Below are 24,174 nucleotides of genomic sequence, written 5' to 3'. Positions count from 1 at the left end.
AAAACCCAAGAGCACAGCAGCACTGTGGATTAACAGCAGTGTTTCCCCTACATTAGCTTAGCTGTGATGCTGAACCACAGCTGAATTCAGCTCCATGCCAACAAAACTACGAGAATGAAACTTGTGGCCAAAGGCTATGCATCATGCATTTACCTCTCCAAGGATGATGAAATCTTCTATCTTCTCCTTGAAGATGGATGGCAAGAGAAGTGCCCCCTTGAAGTCAATTCCTAGGTCATACAGATGCAAATGCACTTCATTAGATTTTGATAGCATGCAAATTCCCATTAACATGCTCTTCACATGACACTATGGTACATCAATTATCTTTGGAAGAGAGAGCAAATGAATTGTCACAAAATTTACTATTTGTATGAGGTCAAATTAGCACCTGTAATGTCTTCAGCCAGTGCATTCTCTCTTGCCTCCATGTAGACCTTCTTCAGTGGCAAATCCTTGGTCATTTGAAGAACAGCAGTGAAGTTTTTGCTAAAGCGGCGACAGATGTTGTCTTGGCAGGGATGCATTAAATCAACCTCATCACACAACTGGAAATGAAAAGAGCAGAATAGACAAAAGAATGACATTTTACATTGAGGATTTAAACTTTTGACATGTTTAAAGACACAGACTGGAGATAAATGTAAAGTGCTTTAACCCTTGAACAAAAAATTCTAAAGCTAATAAACAGATTGATTAATCAGTTAGTACAGAAAATAATAATAATCAGATTTAGAGACAAAAAAAATCATTAGCTGTTTCCCCAATCATCTTAACAATTCTTGGGTTGCAGACAGTGTCCCTGCACAGAGCTTACAGTTCTCATATTCGAAAATCCCAAATCCCACTAAGTAGGTGAAATGGTACAAATGTGTACCTTCCATTGTTTAAAATCCCTTTGAGCGGGAAACAAGTTAGATGCGATAAATTTTGCTTAGAAAACATTTTTGTTAATAGCTATATTTACATACTAGCATGTTTTGAGAAATTATTGATTTTTTTACATTGTTGTACACGGTTACTGACTATTTATTGATAAAACACTGGAATACGGCGGGCAGACAGACGTTGAACATTCCACCAACAGTCTAAATAGTCCACATTTGTACCTTTCTTTGTTTAAAACTTAGCTAACTGCTAGCATTCACCCATGTTCTTCCATCAACTTTTTAAGGAGCTCCTCCGTGGATAACCCCCTGAGAGTCATTTTCTGTGTCAACGCTAGTCAGCGCGGAGGCGGAGCACTCATCGCTGCTGGCTTTTCAGCCTTTGGGATTAATGCGCGTTGCGAACTTGATACATGGAAATACAACATTGTGGTATTAATGCGCAGTTGTTTAGAAACCGTTATGCTGTCTTGGCGAACTATATTTGTAACTTACAAAATGTAGTCACCGTAACATAAAAATCTGCTTGACATTTTAACTTCCAAAGAACCTCGGTTTAACTTGATGTTGCAAATTCCATAAAAACCTCACAATTAATGAACAATTCTAGGATGTAGTAAAAGCAAAAAAGTAAAGTCCAAACATAACAGTAAAATGATTTCACGTTTTTGAAAGATTTAAAACATTAAAAAATTATAACTGGAACTTAATAAAATGGAAATGGACCAGTTTTTTTAACATCATTTGGTTGTGCCTGCATGTCATTGTGTGTTTTTTAAAAAAATATAATTTAACATAACTTACACAAAGGTAGGTTACAGATATTCTTTGCATCATAGGATAATTTACGTACAGAGGAGAGGACCAACAGATTTGATTATAACATGTAGCTTTTATGAGCACACTCACATCTCATATGAATTTTACAATTAACCAGGCCCATCCAGATTTTCCCATGCTGACCCATTACCACGTTCTGCCACTGTCACTGCAGTACAGGTCAAAATGGTACAGATTTGTACTTTATTTCAAATTGAACCTTTAAAGGGGCATTTCTGGACTTTTAAAGACCAGTATTGTACTTTTAAGGGAACATTTTAAAAAAAATGTACCTATAGGTACAAAAATGTTCTTCTCTCGTACCTCTATTTCTGAGAGTGCACAGCGTGTCTTTTCTCCTGTCCACGTCAGCTCCCCTCAGCTGGTCTCTCAGATGGCTGCTCCTCTCTGCGACTGGTTCTGCTGGAGGATTTCTTCCTGTTAAAAGGGAGTTTTACCTTCCCCTTGTCACCTAAATTGTTTGCTTAAGTGGGTGGGGGTGCACTGCAGGACACCTGAAGCGTTGTTCCTTCAGTTACAGCCCCTTGTGAAGATCAGCCTTTGAGCCCCTTTCATAAAACGTCTGCACACATGAGGCCGAGGTTCTAGGAGTTATAGCACAATTAGTTTAATCATGACTTACAATAAACATGATGAAGTTGTTTTCATCAATCTAAACTCACTGCTCATGTTGTTAGGTATACCTTGTTAGCACTGGGTTGGCCCCCTTTTACCTTCAGAACTGCCTTAATCCTTCAAGGCATAAATGCAACATGGAGCTGGAAACCTTCCTCTAACATTTTGCTCCATGTTAACATGAAAGCGTTGCACAGTTCCTGCACATCCACGATGTGAATCTCCTGTTCCATCCCAAGATTTCTCCACTGGACCGAGAACTGAGTCACTGTCCTGTTCACCAATTAGTCTCACAGTGTTTTGTCCTGCTGGAAGATGGTGCACTGTGACCAAAATATGATGGACATGGTCAGCAGCAATGCTCACGTATGTTGTAACGTTCACACAATCTCAGACACTGAGGGGTCCAAAATGTGCCATGAAAATGTGCCCAGAGCAGCAGCTGGAACAGGCGGGATGGATCATAGAGAAGGTGTCGGGTTGTTGCTATGGGAGGGGAACGTGTCCTTTTATGCAGATATTGTTGATGAGACTTTGTAGAAAGCAGGAAGTAGATCATGTCTCACACCTGTCTTCTGTTTCTCACCTGCAGCTCCACCACTGAATGCTGGCAAAAGGCGGTTTGCTCCACCTACATGTGATCTGCTTTTGACTTTGGGTCTTCTCTCATATTTCTGTTTCTGTGTTTAATCTTGATGATTCTGTTAACACCGACCTCTGACCTGAAAGTCCTGCCTCTGAGTTTAAACAGAAAACTTTTTTTTTCATTTCTTTGGTTTTTTTCATATAACAGCTGTTACAATGAGTGATAATGCTGAGATTACATGTAAAGGGTGGAAACTCATATGTATGTATTCTTTTTGTGGTTTGTTTTTAAAGATAACCACAGGTTTTGATTTCACTGCAGTTTTCCTCTTATAATCTACAGTTTTCATGGCTATTGCTTTAAAGGAGGTACTTGTTTAGCATGTTTGGACTCACAGGCAGGAGTCACATTAGTTTCACTGATGTTCATGATGAAAACAAGACGATAACTAAACACCTCTGTCAGTGAACAAGATCCAATCAGAAGTGCAGTAAGTTTAAAGCACATGTTCGATCTGCTCCCACCAAACGGTCCACCTCTTTTAGCAAACAGTGAAACTGTTTCTCATCGACTATGACCAAAACTAAAAGACGCTGTTGTCAAAAGACTCTCCACACGTTCACGAACAGACTGAATTTATTCCACTAACAGTACGAACCAACGTTAGCCAATCAAATCACTGTTTGTGGAGCATCAACATCAACTATCAGGGTGTTGCACATGAACACTGTCAGTAACAGGCAGGTAGCATGGCTAACGTTAGCTGCTAATGAAGGCACTGCTTGCGCATGTCACAATTGACTGGACATGCTTGCTATGCTATATACTGATGCTATGCTAGAGTGTTAACTAGGGTTGCCAACCGTCCCTTAAAAAACGGAATCGTCCCGTATTTAGAAACAAAAGTACACGTCCCGTATTGAGCTAATAAGGGACGCACTTTGTCCCGTAATACAGTGAGAATCAAAAGTAGTCTATAAATGTTTATGGAATTAACGCTTTGTTTGAAAACATAATTCCCAGCCCCTCTCCTGCTTTGTGACCAATGAGCTGACACCACACTTATGACAATTCGAGTATGACAATTCAGATTACCGCTCATCTCATTGGTCGAGGAAAGGTCGCTTACGGAGAAAATACCGGAAGACAACAGATGACCACAACAACAAGCACACGACGTTTACGTGTTTGCGCGTGAGCAGTGTGAGCGGCTGTGGTGACACCCTCACAAGCGATTGATGATCGGGAGCTGGTCGTGAGGTGTTAATCGCTTCTCGTTACCCCACGTGTACTACACGATGCACGATGAAGGCCAAAATTGGGCCGATCACCAAATCGGTCGCACGACTCAAAAATCGTCTCAAAATGGGCCAAAAATCGCACAGTGTAAGCCCAGCATTAGAGCAGCAATGTTTGTTCCCCTCAGAGAAAGAAAAAAAAAGGCTGCAAAAGTACAGGGAGGAATGGGAAAAGGAAAACACCTGGCTGGGAAAATGCACGATAACACATATAAAGCGCACTGCACTGTGTGCCGGCGCACTTTTTCCATAGGCATGCTTCTAGTGGTGGGGGCACATGAAGAACATGAGGGGCGTGAAAGCTCGGGGAACCCTTAACCAAGTTTTTGTCCACCAGGCCACGGCAGAAGCAGATATGGTATGTAAACACTGGTTTGTGTTTTTTTAAACCCTCTGGTTAAGGTTAATATGGGCATGTGCGGTGAATATCAGCGCTATGTGGCCAGAAGTGTGATAATATAATTTATTTTGTGTAATAAACAACTGCAAGGATAGATGATTACAACAAATAGATGACTAATACATAAAAGTAATACATAGATGAATAATGATGATGAGTTAAGGTGCGTAATCATGGGAACAAGCGGGTTTACAAACAGGAGCAGCTGATTAGCTTTAGAAAAGCTGAAATAATACCTCAACTGAAGCCAACTGTACTAAATGCACTATATGTGCACTGTTACAAGAGTATTTTTCGTTCTATTGTTTTCTATTAATTTATATAATTTTAAGTTAAGCAGGACAGAGTTCTTTTAAAGAAAGATTTACTTATATTCTCAAAAGTTAAGCATGACAGGCTTCTGTTTAAGAAAGAGACCTGTTTTACTGTGTTAATGTTGTCATTTTGAGCTAAAAATAAATGGCTAAATGATCATTTGTTTCCCATATGGTCATATCACAAAGAATATGCATCTGCTTAAATCAAATTCAAGTCAAATGGTTAAAAAATAATTTCACACACAAAAAAAGAGCTACAAAATTCACCACACTGGGAAGGGTGAACTGGGTTGCCCGGCCCTGGCCACGAGGTGTCCCTTATTTATTTTTCAGGGAGTTGGCAACCCTAGCGTTAACAGTTCCTGTAATTCATGATTTAGAGCAGGGGTGGCACACTGACTTTAGATGGTGAACCACAATTATAGCTATAAATGGTACCATTAAACTTACTGTTATTCTTTGACACAGTGGTATGACCCAGTCTGTCTTTGCCTGTGATTGGCTGTATCATCCCACCCCTGTTTGCATGGAGATCAGCAGGACTGAAGATTCAGCTCCCACATACATTCGGGCCATTAATAACTGACATATGAAAGTGTATTAGGGGCCTGATGTGACCCGCTGGCTGTATGTTGGACAGCCCTGTATTAGACGCCAAGTCATGGCTGAACGGGCACAAACAGCGTCATGCATGCCCAGATTTGTTTCTCACTACTTTTTTTTGAAAAAAGAAAAAAAACAAACAAACCCACCCATGAGCTTCAGATTGTACATTTGAATCTGTGTCACAGTGTTACTATGGGGATGAAGGAGCTGCTCCGTGGCTGTAACAGTCACTGCTAAAGGAGCTCTCAGCGCCTCCACAGCCTCCTGCAGGGGGTGGAGGTACTGTCTATCATGGGGGACAAATAAAGCTTTAGAGTTGAACACCTCGCTTGCTATACACACAATATCTGTGAAAGTCGTATCATATGCACTTTACAATCACAGCGACATAGAATGTAGAATATGAGCCAACAGGCCACAGCACTGACTGTGCTCTAAAACAAAGTGCCATTAGAGCTGATTCAGAGCCAGAGCAGGCAGCTTTAACACTGACTCAGCTGCAGTGTGCCTGATATTTCTTTGTAACATAGCTTGAATGCTGCTTTATGTTTCCTTTGCTTTGTGTCTCTATTTGTAGCGTCGTGACTGTACGATAACTATCCTGTGATGAACCGTGAAACAGCAAGCGCCGTACGAAACACTCAAATACTTAGCCGTCCCTGTTAGCTTTACAACTCCTTTTTTGCTGAGCAGCTTCGCCAAGGAACATTGTGTTTGTTCTCAGTAAGTCATTTAAACGGTACTCTCTACAGCCAACACACACACACACATGCAAAACAAACCAAAGAATCTATTTTCAAACCAAAGTGTTAATACTTTCTGTCTGTGTGTCGCTGCTGATTCTTAACACATGAGTATTGTCAGAAGAAAATGACTCTGTTGCTATGGTAATCCCTGCATGAATGGATGTTTTTAGCCTTGTTTTTCTCTTATTTTTTTTTCTCTAACTGCATCATAATTTTCCCAAGTCTGAAAATTACACACGAGGACATAATTACCATCATGTATTAGTCTGAAGTTTAATTGCTGTCGGCAGTTTTTTTTAATGGAGAGAGAAAGAAAATCAACCAACACCCCAGAAAGTTCTAAAGTGTTGACTTGTTTGTGAGCAAACCTGCAGACTGAGCAGGTCTTATGATGATGTCCCTCTGGATAAGTCACCGTCTGTTCTTTACTGTAGAAAAGCCTTTTTAAAAAGCTGCCTTATTCATGCATATTCGCTTGTGTGCAGCCTGACACAGTGTTATCTCTGGGATTTCCCTCAGGTCTGCAGAAAGTGTCCTTAAAGTTGAATATTGTGACAGTAACAGTGAGACTGAGCTGTTCCATCTGTTTCTGCTGCCGCTGACTTCGGCTCCTTAACTCTTTAAGACGTACCATAGAAGAAGTCCACCAGAGCTTATATTATATTTTTACATGCTGTAGTGCCATTATTGGGAGCATTTCAAGTTGATATACATTAATGCAGACATATTTTAATAATATGTCTGCATTAAGTGCATGGTAATTACATAAATTGCAAAAAAGTGCAATAAACTACAAAAAAATTTAAAATCGTTTTTGTTTTTTTAACATATATTTCTAGTTAGAGAAATTTAAGAGGCTTATCCCTCAAAACTGTAAATACAAAAAAGTTGCACAAAATAGTTTCCCACCACAGAAAATGTATTTTGAGTGTCTTCATAGTTTTATTTTTTAAATACACCAATTTTTATATACTGCAGGAAAAACGAAAATAAATATTATAATGCAAATTTACAAAAAAAACCCCAGCATGTGCATCAAAATAAACTATTTCCAGCAGTGCAATATGAGTCCTAAGCATCACAGAAATGACACAGAAAGTCATAAAGTCAAACATAACTTTTAAAAACACCAGTATAGGCTCATAAGGCCCTGATGACGTCACTTCCTGTTTCGGGCAGGTCATGGCGGACATGCGATAGTCCACGCTGATGGATGTAGGAAGTGTTACAAACAGCTGATCGGATCGGCAAAGCGTGTTTCTGGAATATTATGTTTTTGTTGCTGCAAGTGCTTTTTATGCCGTTTTTGCAAAGCTATATGTGGAAGGAAACTGTGACCTAGGACAAGCTGATGGCATAAGATGTAAGCACAACTCCTCCGGTTTCATATGCAAAAAAAATTATGGTGCTAGCTTCTGTGGTTGCAGTGCTACCGGGATTTAAAAATAGTTATGCAAAACGGAGCGTGCCCGCTCCGACCGGTTTTAAAGGGTTAAGCATCCTGATTTATCAGCACTGCAGGGACACAAATGTCACTGTTACAGAGACAGACATGCACACACAGCAGGAATGTGACTGAATATGGAATCACTAACAGGAAAAAAACTTTCAGCCTCAAACATGCAGTCAGGTGCTACACTGGCCTAACGACTGATGTGAGCTGAGCTCAGGGAGAAGCAAAGGGTGGAGGCTCATTTCATATGTCTTTAAACTCAGCAGTGTGAAATCCAAAGAGACTGGCACATGACAGACAAAAGCATCAGTGCTGTCTGTTCCAGCATCATTTTATGGTTTGCTTTTATTTCTCAAGATGATGCAGGGAGCCTGGCTCAGGAGCTACTGTCATGTTGTAACCGTGTTCCTGTGACTGTACTGTGATAACTCTGTGACCATGTGATGGAATTACTGTTGATAGTGTTCTGTATTAAAGTGTTACTGCAGCCGACCTGTCTGTGTGTCACTGTCTGTTCCTCCAACCTGTGGACTGCAGTGTCTTCAGCAGCAGGTGTTTGCTGTTTGCACCATCTGCTCAGATATTCTTAAATTAAAAAAGTTCCAAAATTAAATTTAAAACTGTATCTCATTGTACAACTGTATAGTGACAATAATGGCAATTATTCTATTCTATTCTATTCTATTCTAAATTTAAACATCTTTATTTAATCTGTGCTTTCTACTCAACAATGCAGCTACATCGAATGTTAAATATGTTTTTATTCTCCTCAATTCAGAAACTATACTAAAATATGATGCGAACAAAATTGGAGCGCTGGTAAAATTGAGGGGGGCACCCTTGAGTGATCAACTCCTTTCCCCAACCCCCCAAGACTTTCAATGTGTAACTTGTAGGTAACAGTGAAGGGGTGAATGAGGTCACTGCAGCAGCCCCACCCACCAGCAATGTTCCCTCTAATTTTTCATGTGTCTGAGTGAACACACAAACTCCCTGAGCGATCCCTTGGACCACTGTGAGCGACATCAGATGTGTGCACTGTGGTCACGCCAGCATCAAATCCATCCAAGTTTCATGGTTTATTAAAATAATCAAATTACAGCATTTACATTTATGTTAGACTACTTTTAAACTGCTTTAGCCCACTTACAATGAAAATGTAAAAAAAAAATCTAGCCATTGGCCTGTGTAGTATGTTAACGCTATTGGAAATAAAAATGACTTGAACTCCAATTTCGAAAACACAACTTTCTTTTTCTTTTTTCTTTTCTTTTTTTATATATACAGCTCTGACTTGTATTATGCGTCTGTGGTCTGGGAGAGAGTCCTGTAACTCTCTGTCTGCAAAATACAGTATATAATGACCAATGTTGGGCAAATAATTATATAGTTACTCCTCAAAAAAGTAACTCAGTTTGGCAAACAACAAAGTTTTTTGCAGCTATTTTTTTTTAAATGCAGCCAATGCATTTTTAAATAAACATTTCAAACTATTTACAGAACAATCAGCTGTTCTGCATCAAATCTGATGCCACACAAATTATTTGTGCCACTCCAAAAAATAATTTCTGTCCACTATGAGATAAAGGAGAACAACAGCCTGATACCTGCAGGCCTGACAACAGGAGATGTAGCACTGCTGTAACACCTGTAACGTTCAGCAGTCGCCTCATTGCTCTGACACACACAACAAATCTACTGACTACACTACACACTAACTACACAAGATTTGCGCTATACGTCTCAAATCTCTCACATCTCAAAGCACCGCCGTCACTCCTAAAATTTCCCCCCGTTTCTTAACAACTAGATGCCACGTTACCATATCATTTTTTGATTGGTCGACATGGTACTTTTTTGGACGAATAGGAAAGAGAGAGGGGGTGGGGGGGTTTGTTTTTGCTCACAGGTGGAGAGCGCTTTCGAGGCTTTTTTCTTATAAAACGCAGTTTTTACCGTTTCTTCCCGCAGTAAATATAAACAACGATAGTATTCAGCAAGGAAACCAAACATTGCATTCTTTTTTTAAAATCACAACTCCGGTTTTACGTGGCCTATCAACACAATTTAAAAACTGGTATAAAGTCCACACTTTTTCCATCAATTGTTTCGTCTGTCCTGCTCACATCTCCAATGGTTGTCCACGTTGTCATTAACGTGGCTTCACTCCACATCAGCTCCGGTGTCGGCACATAAGGACGCTGTCATAGCCTGTCAACGACATCGATTGGCTGCGTATACGAATGTGAATCGCTGGACTATGGGATAACGTGGGATCGTTCTAATCCCATACGGGAGCAGCCAGTCACTTACTGACTAACACTGCAAAACAGAATTGTTGACGTATTCATTTTAATTTCAATTTAGGTTAGATTTTTTTTGTGTGCGCAACACAGATTTTCTGTGCGCAGAGACCGTGCCAGCAGTGCGCAATTGCGCACGTGCGCAGCTTAGAGGGAACATTGCTCACCAGCCTCTGCTGTTCGCGAGTACGGACTTTGTAAGTTCACACGCGAGTCCAGAATTCCACAGAAAGCAGCAGATCACTCTACAATTTCTATGGTGACAACACAGCTCCAGAGTTTTCACTGCCATCCCCTCTTAATTTAACTGTGCTTAATATTTGCAATAGAAATTACAAATGTAGTAGATTAAAAAATATATAATTAAAAAAGTATCTTAAGCACTTTGGCAAAAATCAATTTTACATATCATCAGTTTCATAATGTCTAATAAGCTTCAGCACAACCACTACATGACAGAAACGAGGCTAATGTCTCTATTAATAAAATAGTACACATGTATGTCTGAATAAAAACAAACAGGTGAGATGTTAGAACACTTTTATTTGTATTTTAGTAGACACTAAAACTTACAATACACAGCTGCTGGGGTTTGGAAGAGAATTGAACAAATGTTTAAAATATAATCGGATCATTTTTGGAGCAGCCTTCAGGATCTCCATGCATTAACATGCTGTTTTTGCTGAATTTAATTATTTGTCATCTTAGATGTAATTCTGATCCAGCTGTTTAAATAAGAACAGAACATTTTACATCAGGGGATATGATGGGTGTAATTCAAAATACAGTGACCACTCTCCAAGTAAGAATTCAAGCTTAACTTTAGTCTTCACCAAACCGATTTACTCAGGAACAAATAAAATTGCCATTGCCACTTTTGAGTTAGATTTAGCTGCACCAAGTTCACAGTAGCTGTGGACTCCACTTTATTGCTCGATAAAGTGGAGCGAGAACACATCTGGGAATTTTGAGCATACTTGGGCTTGGCTTGATGCGTACTTTGAATTGATGACTGATGACGTATCACAAGTCCACGAGAACAACTGAGACAATGCATCCATGATATGAGGTTAGTTATTAATATACTGCTGCATATAGATACATTGTGAGGTTTTAAAAACCAAGCTTTAAAATGAGCAGTGATCATAAAAACCGAGAGAGGCCGACAGTGATCACTGACTTTTTTTAGGGACTTGTTGAGATTAAATAGAACAAGATACAAAGCATTAAAAAATGTTAAAAACACAACAGCCTTATTAAACGCAGAGTAATTTGGACCTGGAAGCAGGGTTCATACATCATCACTTAAAGACAGGATTGAGAAACAGCCTGAATTTACATGGGGGACCACATGACTTTAGTTGGGCCGGACCACTGAAACATCCTGTCACTGTGAAGGAGTCACATATTTAAGTGTTTTTCTATATGATGAAGAAAAAGCTCTGTGACAACAACAGAAACCTGTCAGCACGACTCCTTAAACTGTAAGAAATAAAATGATAGAAAAAGTTCTGATAGCTCATCAATCATCACAAAAAACTGAAATTTCTATAGTAGAAAGTGAAAAACAAACTTTTCTGTCTTCAATTGTTTATTGCTGAATGACTTTGTGTAGTATAAATGTTCATAAGGGAGGTTTGTATCTGCAGGAAAAGCTTTAAAACTATGATAATACAGTAAAAATCCAAAATGTCTGCTTGTGTTTGTCTGTGGTGACCAGCGGATCAAACAAGTTAAGAATGATAACTTATAATTGTAATTTGTAATTCTTACAGCTTTAAACGCACAGCAAGCCTGTGAGACTCGTTTAGACTCAGACTGAGCTGTTGCTCATACTTGCCAACCTTGAAGCCTCAGAATTAGGGAGACGTTCAAAAGGGGGGATTACATACACATATACAAAAAACTTGAATTTTACAGTGTTTATTTATTTAAAATTATTTATTTAAAGTAAGTTAAATGTCACTTTTATTACTGTCCAAATTCAGAGGCTGCATCGACCTAAGGACCCGGCCTTCGTGGTCTAAGTGGGCCAAGTCCTCCGAAAGGCGGGTAGGCCGTAAGTGAGCGACTGTGATGGTCTAGCGTTCAGAATTACGTCACGGGCTCTCTCAGTGGAGTGAAACTCTGCCGTCTGCTCCTTGCTATCTAAATATAACCGGACGCTGGCGTAAATTCTTGACCGTCTCACACTTCTGTTTAATCAGTTTTCTGTTTGACGTTTTTTTCAGCAGTGTCACAACCCTGGAGGAATCCTCCCGAGGGATTAATAAAGTTTTTATTTAATCTCATCTAATCTAATAACTTTAATCTCAGCAAAACCAATTTACTCAGGAACAAATAAAACACTGAAAAAGTCCAACAATAAAATTTTTAGGTTATCGAGTTACTTAAATATCATGTTTAACCTGAGTAGCGAAAGACCGCAGGGGTTTGAAAACGATGTGCCGGGAGTTTGCTATTCTTGCCGGCTCAGATATTTGAAGTTTATTCTCACCTGAAAATATGCTAAAAGTTTATTTTGTGACCCAGAAAGAGTAATAGGAGTAATCTTAAAACTAAATAGCTGCCGCCATTGTTGGAAACTGGAATTTGCTGGGTTTTGGTTCTGGGATATGGTTTTCATTTTTGTTGTCCGGGTGGAAAATCAGCAGAAATTCAGGAGAATGGTGGCTCTGGGAGATTTTCAGGAGGGGCACTGAAATTCGAGATTCTCCTGGAAAAGATTCAGGAGGGTTTGCATGTATGCTGTTGCTCTGTGTTACATGCTCACATTTCTGCATCTCTGCCATTCAAACACACTTTGTATTCACTTTGTTTGATCTAATATTCAATTATTAGTCGAACGCTGCTCATTTTACATTTTCCTGACACTCTTGTATTTAAATCGGCTTCCGTCTCTCTGTGTACCCGGCCTGTACCCAACCATGGTATGACAGTCTGTCTTTGCATGTGATTGGCTTTATGGTTCCACCCCTGTTTGCATGGAGATCAGCAGAGCTGAACATTCAGCTCCCACATTTGCTCAGGTCATTAATAACTGACATATAAAAGTGTATCAGGATCGGATGTGGCCCGCTGGCCATATGTTGGACATCCCTGCCTTAGATGCTAAGTCATGACTGAACGGGCACAAACAGCGTCATGCATGCCCAGACTTGTTTCTCACTACTTTTTGTGAAAAAAAGAAAAAACAAACAAACAAACAAACCCACTCATATGACTTTAGGAAGTCAGTTAGTATTTGTTCTACCTGCCAGCAGGTGAAAGTCATATCACATGAACGTGACAATCACAGCGACACACAATGATGTAGAACATGATAGTGATGTGCGATTTCCTTTCCGATCCAATACCAAGTAATATTCAGGGTGGTATCGACGATACTGATCCGATACCGATACTTTGTACAAAAGCTTATTTTATTCATTGTATCTTTTATTGTATCTCAAATTATAGCGTCATAGTGATTATAAGACATCAGATTACTTGTTCTTATCACTTAATAATGCAGAGTTCATCATATATAGAAATAAAAAAAAAACTGAAGTTATGCGCTATTTGAACACCTTGCCTGCCTGCAGCACTGAAGGACTCTGTGAGAGACGTCTGTCTCGCCCTAGCAGCACCTGACTCTCTCCTCCTCTTCAGTTCACCTCAACATATCCTCGTCATATTCTGTGATATGATTTACTCTGAGGTGTTTGACGAGGTTAGTGGTCTTGCCACATGTATCACAAACCACGTCGTTTGTGGATGTAAAATGACTCCACGCTCAGCCATTGTTGTGAGTGCGCACGCAAAGGGTCTGCGACACATTTATACAGCCGTATTTCACACATGACTATGAAAGGCGGAAGAGGAAGTAGTTGCTTCCAATGTAGACAATCTGAATGTTATAGTTTCTTTCCACTGATAAACTACAAATATACCCTAAATTACTAAAATATTGATATTTTAATGTGAGAATCGATTCTAGAACATAAATGACTGGTATCGGAGGAATCGATATTTCAGGATCGATCCGCACATCACTAGAATATGAGCCAACAGGCCACGTGCTGACTATGCTCTAAAACAACGTGCCATCATGATGATGGAAACATATGATTGCTATGATGAGGACGGGTTTCATAAAGCACTTATAAATATCATCCGTCCCCGTGTCTGAATTTAGCTTCAAAACTTTCAAAGAAAAGACTTTGTTTGTTCTCAGTAAGTGATTTAAACGGTATCCTCGCAAACCCATTAGTCTCTGTATCAGCGCTGACAAACACACACACACACACACACACACACACACACACACACACACACACACACAGACCGTCTCAAACAAACCAAAAATAAATCCATTAAAAACAAATCTCAGTATCTTCTGAGTCAAGAGGACTCTGTTGCCATGGTGAATCATGTTTTAATGGAGACACCAATGCTGGTAGCCCACTTATGCTTCTGTTTTGTTTCTTTTCCTCCAAGTCTGATTTGCTTTTTTTTTTTTATAAAAGCAGCAGAAGCAGGAACAGCTTAAATCACAGAAGGGGGAATAATTATCTGATAAGTTACACACAATGAAGTCTTTTGTGTTATGTTTTTTTCATTTTAAAAGAGACAGAACATCAACAAAAGCATGAAGGCTGTGTATGAATTGTTTTCATGTCCCTGAGTGAGGTAAGTATTAGATGTGCTACAACCCAGCCAGAGGCAGTACGGTGGTGCAGTAATTAGCTCTGTTGCCTCACAGCAGGGTTTGAATCCCCCACCTGGCCTTCCTGTGTGGAGTCTGCATGTTCTCTCTGGGTTCTCTGTGTTTGGAGGCTTCCTCCCACAGTCCACAGATATGCAGTTAGTGGGGTTAGGTCACCCGGTGATTCTGCAGGTGTCACTGCAAATGTTACCCTGTGATAAGCTGGTGACCTGGCCAGGGTGTACTCTGGCTCCAGATCCTTCAAGTTTGCCAGTGAACATCTAAAACAGGAGTGTCAAACTTAAATGCTGTGGGTCACTGCTGGCTCTGTCATCTCATTGAAGGCCACTTTAGTGTTCAAGTACTAAAAAAACGAACTAACAAGAAAACACCCACAAATAACTCAGAAAATGTAGTGTTGGAAGTGTACTGTGGTCACATGAAACCAAAATCAAGATCTCTGCCATCAACCCGAGAAACGCTGACGTGACCCACAGAGCAGTGTCCCCACAGTCAGGCAGGGAGGAGGTAACATGATGCTCTGGGCTGACGTTCTTTTTAAGGTGCAGGCCAACATCACACACTGAGAGGTCAGTGGACAGGAACATGCAGTGTGAAATCTGAGACGAGAACCTTGTTCTCTCAGCCAGAATACTGAACATGAGTCGTGGATCAGTCTCCAGACCTCAGTCATAGAAAACCTGTGGAGGAAGCTGAAGCTGGGAGGTGCACAGCAGAGAGTTTCTTTAAAGAGGAGAGAACCAAAGTTCCTGCAGAGAGGTGAACAATCCTGGTGACCAGTGTTGGTCAAGTTACTTGAAAAAAGTAATCAGTAAGTGTTAGATTTGTATTGTTTATTGTCATTTATGCTTAGAAATATCTACTCATATATGCTTAGAGTTGTATAATCAATGTCATGTTGGTAGAGGTTTGATCCTTAATAGTCTGCAAAGGCTTTGTGTGCATTCCAGAGTGTTCTGGCAGTCACACCAACATCCTGGGAGCATGGGAGAGGGCATACACGTTATTGTTTTATGGTAGGATAAATGTAGCTATATCTGTTTTAGGCTAAGTGCCTTTTGTTTAAATGAACTGCTGGACTTCCAGACCAGCAGGTTTAGGGAAGTCTTTATGGGGTCACACACTGGACCCTCCCCACACACACACACACATTTACACAACGCACAGGCAAGGTACTCTTTGTGTGTATGTAGACGTCATATGTTAATGAACCTATGTATATTCATGTAACCTCAATAAAAGAGCAGTGTTACGGGGGAGTGGATGAGAGCGACTGGGGTCAAGCGAAGGAACGGCTCTTGTCGTGGTTCTCTCCCTCATGCATGAGTAACACAAAGAACTTTGCCTACTTGTGTCTTGTTTCTGCTGTGTAATAAATTGTCCTTAACGTTCCAGCGAATGGGTTTAAGCTACAAACCTATCAGTAACTAATTACTGATTACTTCCCCCCAAAAGTAAACCTGTTATTTTACTGATTACTTATTGTTGAAAGTAATTAGTTACTTAGTTACTTTTTAAAAACATAATTTACAACCTGAATAGGTAATAAAGTGATAGATCTTTCAGCCCAATTCTACTTTTTCTGCATGATCTATCATCCAAAATGTAATCAAATGGAAAAGTCTCTTTTTAAAACTTGTTTTATTAGTTTTAATCTTTTAACTTTATGAATCAAGCAAAAATTTAATTATATTCAACATTCTCTGACTGGAAGAAATTTGTTTAACATTTAAACCTAAGAGAGTGATATTATACCCCTCTCGTCAAAAAAAGTGACAGGTTGCTTCCGGAGCTCATTAATTATTCATGAGCTCCGGAAGTCCGGAAGTAGGAAGTAATTAAATTATCCCCTAATTAAATTAGCCCCTAATTAAATTAGCTCCGGAAGTCCGGAAGTAGGAAGTAATTAAATAATAAAAATATGATATTCATAAAAATATGATATTCATAAAAATATGATATTCATAAAAATATGATATTCATAAAAATATGATATTCATAAAAATATAATTGATTATTTAGAAAGTTTCTTATATATCAAATTAGCATTCTTTTATTTCTTTAAGCAATTAAAAAATTTATTTATTTTTTTATGCTCAAAAAACGCCATCTGGTGGTGGGTCAGTGTGTGCGCGCGCCCACGCGCGCCCGAGGCTGTGTGTCTGGGCGCGCGGGGGCGCGCCCGTGTCTCCGGACCGTGCTCTCTCGGGCTCCGTGCTCATGTGTTTAAAAATGTATTAAACCATATTAAAATTGTTTAGTTAAACTTGTGCTTTTGTAACGTTCAGTATGGCCACAAACACATGCTGCATGCCTTGGGGGAAAACTTTATTTAGATTTATATGCATTTCTAGATTTAGAATAAAACTCATACTCAGAAAAAACAACTCGCGATCCCCGCAGCCCCCTTAACCTAATCCTTAGATACATAAGCAGGGAAAACTCCTTAAAAATCCCTCCGCTATTTCTCCAAAACCCTACAATAACTTGTTAGGGTACCCCCTCTATTCCCAAAACCTTATATTCGATAACAGGGAAAATCCTGAAAAAATCCTTAGTCTTTTTTCTCAAATTCAGCGCCCCGCGGCTCCCTTCATGCTCAGCCAAACAAAGCCAAAACTCCTTTTAAAAATTTCTCCGCGATTTCTCAAAAACCCCTAGAATAACTTGTTAGCTACCCCTCTATTCCCCCAAAAAAAGCGCTATAATCCAAAAACATTGGGAAAGCTCCTTACTCTTTTTTTTTTCTTCAAAAACTTGCCTCTTGCTAGCTACCTCTAAAATTCTACGCAGAGTCTAAGTTCTACCTCGCTCTTAATCTCCGATCCACAACTTCTTGCAGAGCACAATTTTTTCCTGCTTGTTCGCTCCCCGCTCTGCTCCCTAATGCGCTGCTTACCTCGTTCGAAATTTGCGCCGGAGACCAACTCCCCCCCTTACTGCGCCCCGCTGCCAATCACATAACCCTTGCACCGCTCCCTTCGCACCCCGGTTAGCCAATCCGCTCCAGGTCTGATTTTACGATCTCCCGCTGATGTTAAGACTATCTTCGAACCCCCAGAAGAGATCTGACTTCAGACATATCAACAACTGGCGCCGCTCAGACTGCTTGCGAGCTCAACAGCCATGAAACCAGGGATCAACAACTACCTTCGCGTGCCCTATGTGCATATCACTCGGTAAGTGTTAATCTTCCCCCTCTAACTACATTTTCGCATTTTCCTTTTTACCACTCTGTCAATCCTTTCATTTAAAAAAATAAATAAATATCACAATGGTTTGTAACAGGTACAATACACCATCCATCCATCCATTCGCCTCCACTTATCCTTTTCTCAGGCTCGCGCGGTGCGCTGGAGCCTATCCCACGTACAATACACTTTAAAATATATATAAGCTCCACTTTTAACTCCCGTAAAAGTTTATACATTACATGTCTACATCACCTATCATGACCTCATCGGGTATCTCATATCATCTTGTTATTGTTATGTTATTTGATATTTTGCTAGTTTGCGTGTTTTAAAACTCTTTTTGTTTTTCTTTATATTTTTAGACCCAGATGTGTTAACCTGATCCCTGCGAAACACCAGCTCTGCGTGGATTTTGACCGCGAGTGACCGGATGTTGTTTCCGGCCTGAGGTTGCCTGAAATGCCGTGAGGCTCGTTTGAAAGATTGCGCCCGAGACCAACTCCGCCTCCAAGGCATGCCTACCTTTAGCTGCCACCAGTGAGATATCAGAGCCGGGCTCCACATATCCAATCAGGAACACGAGCAAGACAGCTTTTGCAGACTCTCCAGAAATATACAAGTCCTTACCAACTGCTCTGCAACCCAGTGTTTCTGGTCCCCTCACTAACATCGCTTTTTGAGATATTTTTTATGAACCACCAAAAAAGCAATTTTACCCCACAGACTGGGTCTGAGGGCAGCAGCGGGGACAAATGATTGTAATGAAGCGACGGACATTTCATGGCTGGTCTTGCATAATCGTGAGTTATTATGTCATATGGTGATAAGTACATAGTTTTGCAAGAGGCATACAAGCACTGTGGAAAAAGTAATCATAAAACTGTTTTTGTGAACACCCTACGTTATGCTTTAAAAAATGTGATACATGTAATGTGATCATCAAAGAACATGATTTAAAAAAAAAAAAAAAAACTTTTATTCTTATGCTTTTAAAGTATGTCAGATTATCTTAAAACACTTATTTGTATGTTATAATGTTTTTCTTACACCATGTGTAATTTTTATAGACACCGTATTCATTGTATCAATGTGTAATTATGTATCTTTGATAAATAAATAAAATATTTAATCTTGTATTTGTGTACTTTCTGGTGATTCAATAAAAATTAGTCACATATCGCTCTGATAAACACAGATGGCTGAAAGAAATGTTTGATGGAACAAAGGAAACAAGTGTCTTGCTGCTAAACTTTTAAGTCACCATGGTTTAAATGAGAAAGTCTGTATGTAAAACATGAAAAACTCCATATCAGTGATATCTACAAAGGTGTACTCATTTCTTTGTAATGGTACTTTACTGTTCCAATGAAACAAAAAGAAAATCTCATTTTTAAAGTACATTTTTCGGCCATCCTGACCTATTTTCAGGGGCAAGAATGTTGATGTTAGACTGTGTTTTAAATCAGGTTGTGATCTTAAACTAACTATCACAGCACTGATTTCAGTTGTAATCTCAATTAGAATCCCAATTTGGCTTTTCTCCAGTCAGTGTTATGGTGAAATTTAACTTGTTCTTTTGTGTAATTGCACATGGCCCAGCAAAGGACCCCTTAGTAAACTGGTTTGTACACTTTTTATATTGAAACGTTCAACGTTTTACGTGTTATCCTTGATCACAGTTCTAAACAAGTTAACTTTCTTCACTTCAAAGTAACCCAAAAAAGAAACTATATGTCCAGTTCTCTTTACTCCAAACCTGGTTTAAGGCTATGCTGTTGTTGTGATATGGCCATACAAATAATATTAAGTTTAATTAATCTTTTAAAAAAATGGCTGCTTCATGGCTACCTGTTCAGAGAATTTGCAGACTTTTATGGAAACTGTCACAATGTAACACTCTCACTGTCAAAACAGGGTTGATCCATGTTTCTATGAACACTGATTAATATATCAACAGCTCTGAAAATCCTTTTTTTTTTTTTTTAAAGTAAAGCAGAACAGGATCTCTGTATCTCTAAAAATCCCAACAAAACTGGCAATCACCTCTAAACAAATGGAAGTAGTTTATGGATCTTTATCACCTGCAACACCATGTAACACCTAGATGTTAGACTCTTTTACCATCACATTTGCAAGGGTTTATGTGTTATCCTTGATCACAGTTCTAAATAAGTTAACTTTCTTGACATAAAAGTAGCCCAAAGAAGACAAATATATGTCCAGTTCTTTTTTACTCCAAACCTACTGATCGGAAAACATTATGTGATGCTGGAAGTTTTCATCCTATCCACCTGCAAAACAAGTTTACCTGTAAGCCAACACATTAGACGTAAGCAAATTTGTGAAATTCCTGAACAATGTGCTTTGTGGAGTAGCAGTAGTACTAGAACTAGTACTAGTAGTCCTAGTATTCTGCAGCAACCAGGCTTCAAGAGTGATCACTCTTCTGGCTTTCAAATGGTGAAAACATGTCACAGTCTTAACCGCAAATCAGAAATGTTGGTAAATTTAAAAAGGAATTTAAACGTCAGCTTTGACATAGACACAGACTTTATTAATGCCACACTCAGGAAATTCACATGTTACACATGATTTAGCTCACCTGCTAAATCCCCAGAGCAATAACCACATCAGCATCATTAGCCTGAGTGTTGATCCTCCAGGTGAGTGAGTGGAGTTGAGTGTGTGTGTGTGTGTGTGTGTGTGTGTGTGTGTGTGTGTGTGTGTGTGTGTGTGTGTGTGTGATCAGAGGTGAAGCTGCTTTCTGCAAAGTCTCATCAACAACATCTTTAGAAACAAACATCAACAACCAGGAAGAGTCTAAAAGCACTAAATATGAAACAGACCATTTACCATACCCAACACTGAGCTCCTGCACAGTCAGATGGAGTGAAACATAATGTCCCAGTGGTGTTCTGTTGGATTTAGCAGGTGAGCGTTGTTGCCAGTCAAAACCTTTTTGGAAACTCTTTACAAGAATCAATGTAATTATTTGTTTTACTTGAATCAAATGTGATGGTTTATATACCTGAAATAAAACTTTTTTTTGGAAACCCGTTACATCAAATAAAACTTTCTTGGAAAAGCATTGCAAGAATCAATCGAGTTATTTGTTTTACCCCATTCAAAACTATTGGTTTCATTACATCAAATTAAATAATTTTGGAAACCCGTTACATCAAATAAAACTTTCTTGGAAAAACTTTACAAGAATCAATGTAATTATTTGTTTTACTTGAATCAAATGTAATGGTTTATATACCTGAAATAAAACTTTTTTGGAAACCCTGTACATGAAGTAAAAGGTTTTTGATCTTGTAAGTTCTGGCTTTAATATTTTCAGCTGATAAAGTGAACTTCATACAAACTCTGTGTTAGAAAAATCAAACTGTGTCTCGTGCGGGTGTATTGTGACTGCTCCATCACAATGTATAATTTGACTTGTGAGGTACACACAACAAGGCCAACAAGAAAAAGTGAATTAGAGATTCATTACAAAATACAAAAAATAAAAATAAATAGTGCACAAATTTAAAACAAGCAAAACACCTATGCAAGAGTAACTACTAATGATTTACAAATACTTGTCATATACAACCAATACACTCAGAGAATTTTACCATATCAGTATAAAGCTCTCTGTAATTCCTGGACAGTTCGTGAAATAATTTAAAATTAAATCTGCACTTCAGTTAACTATTCTTTTTTAACAACAGGTTTATGTCTTAGATCTACGGATACATAATGCTGTATTCTCTCCCAGCTTATCCTTTTCTCACAACAGGGTGATTCCCAAAGTACGAGTCAATAAAACAATCACTCTAAAAACCAGAACAGAAAGATAAAGTTGCAAAATAAAAGATTAAGGATTGTGTTTTTATAGCATGTAGTAAACTATCCCCTTTTTCTAACACAGAGTTTGTATGAAGTTCACTTTATCAGCTGAAAATATTAAAGCCAGAACTTACAAGATCAAAAACCTTTTACTTCATGTACAGGGTTTCCAAAAAAGTTTTATTTCAGGTATATAAACCATTACATTTGATTCAAGTAAAACAAATAATTACATTGATTCTTGTAAAGAGTTTCCAAAAAGGTTTTGACTGGCAACAACGCTCACCTGCTAAATCCAACAGAACACCACTGGGACATTATGTTTCACTCCATCTGACTGTGCAGGAGCTCAGTGTTGGGTATGGTAAATGGTCTGTTTCATATTTAGTGCTTTTAGACTCTTCCTGGTTGTTGATGTTTGTTTCTAAAGATGTTGTTGATGAGACTTTGCAGAAAGCAGCTTCACCTCTGATCACACACACACACACACACACACACACACACACACACACACACACACACACACACACACACACACACACACACACACACTCAACTCCACTCACTCACCTGGAGGATCAACACTCAGGCTAATGATGCTGATGTGGTTATTGCTCTGGGGATTTAGCAGGTGAGCTAAATCATGTGTAACATGTGAATTTCCTGAGTGTGGCATTAATAAAGTCTGTGTCTATGTCAAAGCTGACGTTTAAATTCCTTTTTAAATTTACCAACATTTCTGATTTGCGGTTAAGACTGTGACATGTTTTCACCATTTGAAAGCCAGAAGAGTGATCACTCTTGAAGCCTGGTTGCTGCAGAATACTAGGACTACTAGTACTAGTTCTAGTACTACTGCTACTCCACAAAGCACATTGTTCAGGAATTTCACAAATTTGCTTACGTCTAATGTGTTGGCTTACAGGTAAACTTGTTTTGCAGGTGGATAGGATGAAAACTTCCAGCATCACATAATGTTTTCCGATCAGTAGGTTTGGAGTAAAAAAGAACTGGACATATATTTGTCTTCTTTGGGCTACTTTTATGTCAAGAAAGTTAACTTATTTAGAACTGTGATCAAGGATAACACATAAACCCTTGCAAATGTGATGGTAAAAGAGTCTAACATCTAGGTGTTACATGGTGTTGCAGGTGATAAAGATCCATAAACTACTTCCATTTGTTTAGAGGTGATTGCCAGTTTTGTTGGGATTTTTAGAGATACAGAGATCCTGTTCTGCTTTACTTTAAAAAAAAAAAAAAAAGGATTTTCAGAGCTGTTGATATATTAATCAGTGTTCATAGAAACATGGATCAACCCTGTTTTGACAGTGAGAGTGTTACATTGTGACAGTTTCCATAAAAGTCTGCAAATTCTCTGAACAGGTAGCCATGAAGCAGCCATTTTTTTAAAAGATTAATTAAACTTAATATTATTTGTATGGCCATATCACAACAACAGCATAGCCTTAAACCAGGTTTGGAGTAAAGAGAACTGGACATATAGTTTCTTTTTTGGGTTACTTTGAAGTGAAGAAAGTTAACTTGTTTAGAACTGTGATCAAGGATAACACGTAAAACGTTGAACGTTTCAATATAAAAAGTGTACAAACCAGTTTACTAAGGGGTCCTTTGCTGGGCCATGTGCAATTACACAAAAGAACAAGTTAAATTTCACCATAACACTGACTGGAGAAAAGCCAAATTGGGATTCTAATTGAGATTACAACTGAAATCAGTGCTGTGATAGTTAGTTTAAGATCACAACCTGATTTAAAACACAGTCTAACATCAACATTCTTGCCCCTGAAAATAGGTCAGGATGGCCGAAAAATGTACTTTAAAAATGAGATTTTCTTTTTGTTTCATTGGAACAGTAAAGTACCATTACAAAGAAATGAGTACACCTTTGTAGATATCACTGATATGGAGTTTTTCATGTTTTACATACAGACTTTCTCATTTAAACCATGGTGACTTAAAAGTTTAGCAGCAAGACACTTGTTTCCTTTGTTCCATCAAACATTTCTTTCAGCCATCTGTGTTTATCAGAGCGATATGTGACTAATTTTTATTGAATCACCAGAAAGTACACAAATACAAGATTAAATATTTTATTTATTTATCAAAGATACATAATTACACATTGATACAATGAATACGGTGTCTATAAAAATTACACATGGTGTAAGAAAAACATTATAACATACAAATAAGTGTTTTAAGATAATCTGACATACTTTAAAAGCATAAGAATAAAAGTTTTTTTTTTTTTTTTTAAATCATGTTCTTTGATGATCACATTACATGTATCACATTTTTTAAAGCATAACGTAGGGTGTTCACAAAAACAGTTTTATGATTACTTTTTCCACAGTGCTTGTATG

The 24,174-nt window shown here is 38.7% G+C and overlaps 1 protein-coding gene across 2 annotated transcripts in view; it reads right to left on the bottom strand.

Annotated features, from left to right (window-relative positions):
• Positions 1–24,174, bottom strand: part of LOC101481336 (uncharacterized) — a 39,498-nt gene that overhangs the window by 1,538 nt on the left and 13,786 nt on the right. Inside the window, exons 1-3 of one of the 2 annotated variants that reach the window (XM_076881019.1) lie at positions 2,031–2,194; positions 392–548; positions 154–230 (exon numbers count right to left, since the gene is read on the bottom strand). In XM_076881019.1, coding sequence (XP_076737134.1) covers positions 154–230; positions 392–527 — 213 coding nt within the window. In that variant the 5' untranslated portion in view covers positions 528–548; positions 2,031–2,194. Of the gene's footprint in view, positions 1–153; positions 231–391; positions 549–2,030; positions 2,195–24,174 lie in introns of those variants that run through there. The other variant, XM_014410530.2, reaches the window with a different exon arrangement.

Source organism: Maylandia zebra, unplaced genomic scaffold (genome assembly GCF_041146795.1).
Source record: "Maylandia zebra isolate NMK-2024a unplaced genomic scaffold, Mzebra_GT3a scaffold02, whole genome shotgun sequence".
Taxonomy (NCBI): Eukaryota; Metazoa; Chordata; class Actinopteri; order Cichliformes; family Cichlidae; genus Maylandia; species Maylandia zebra.
Note: the sequence above shows the minus strand (reverse complement) of the source record. Positions and strands in the feature narration are given on the sequence as shown.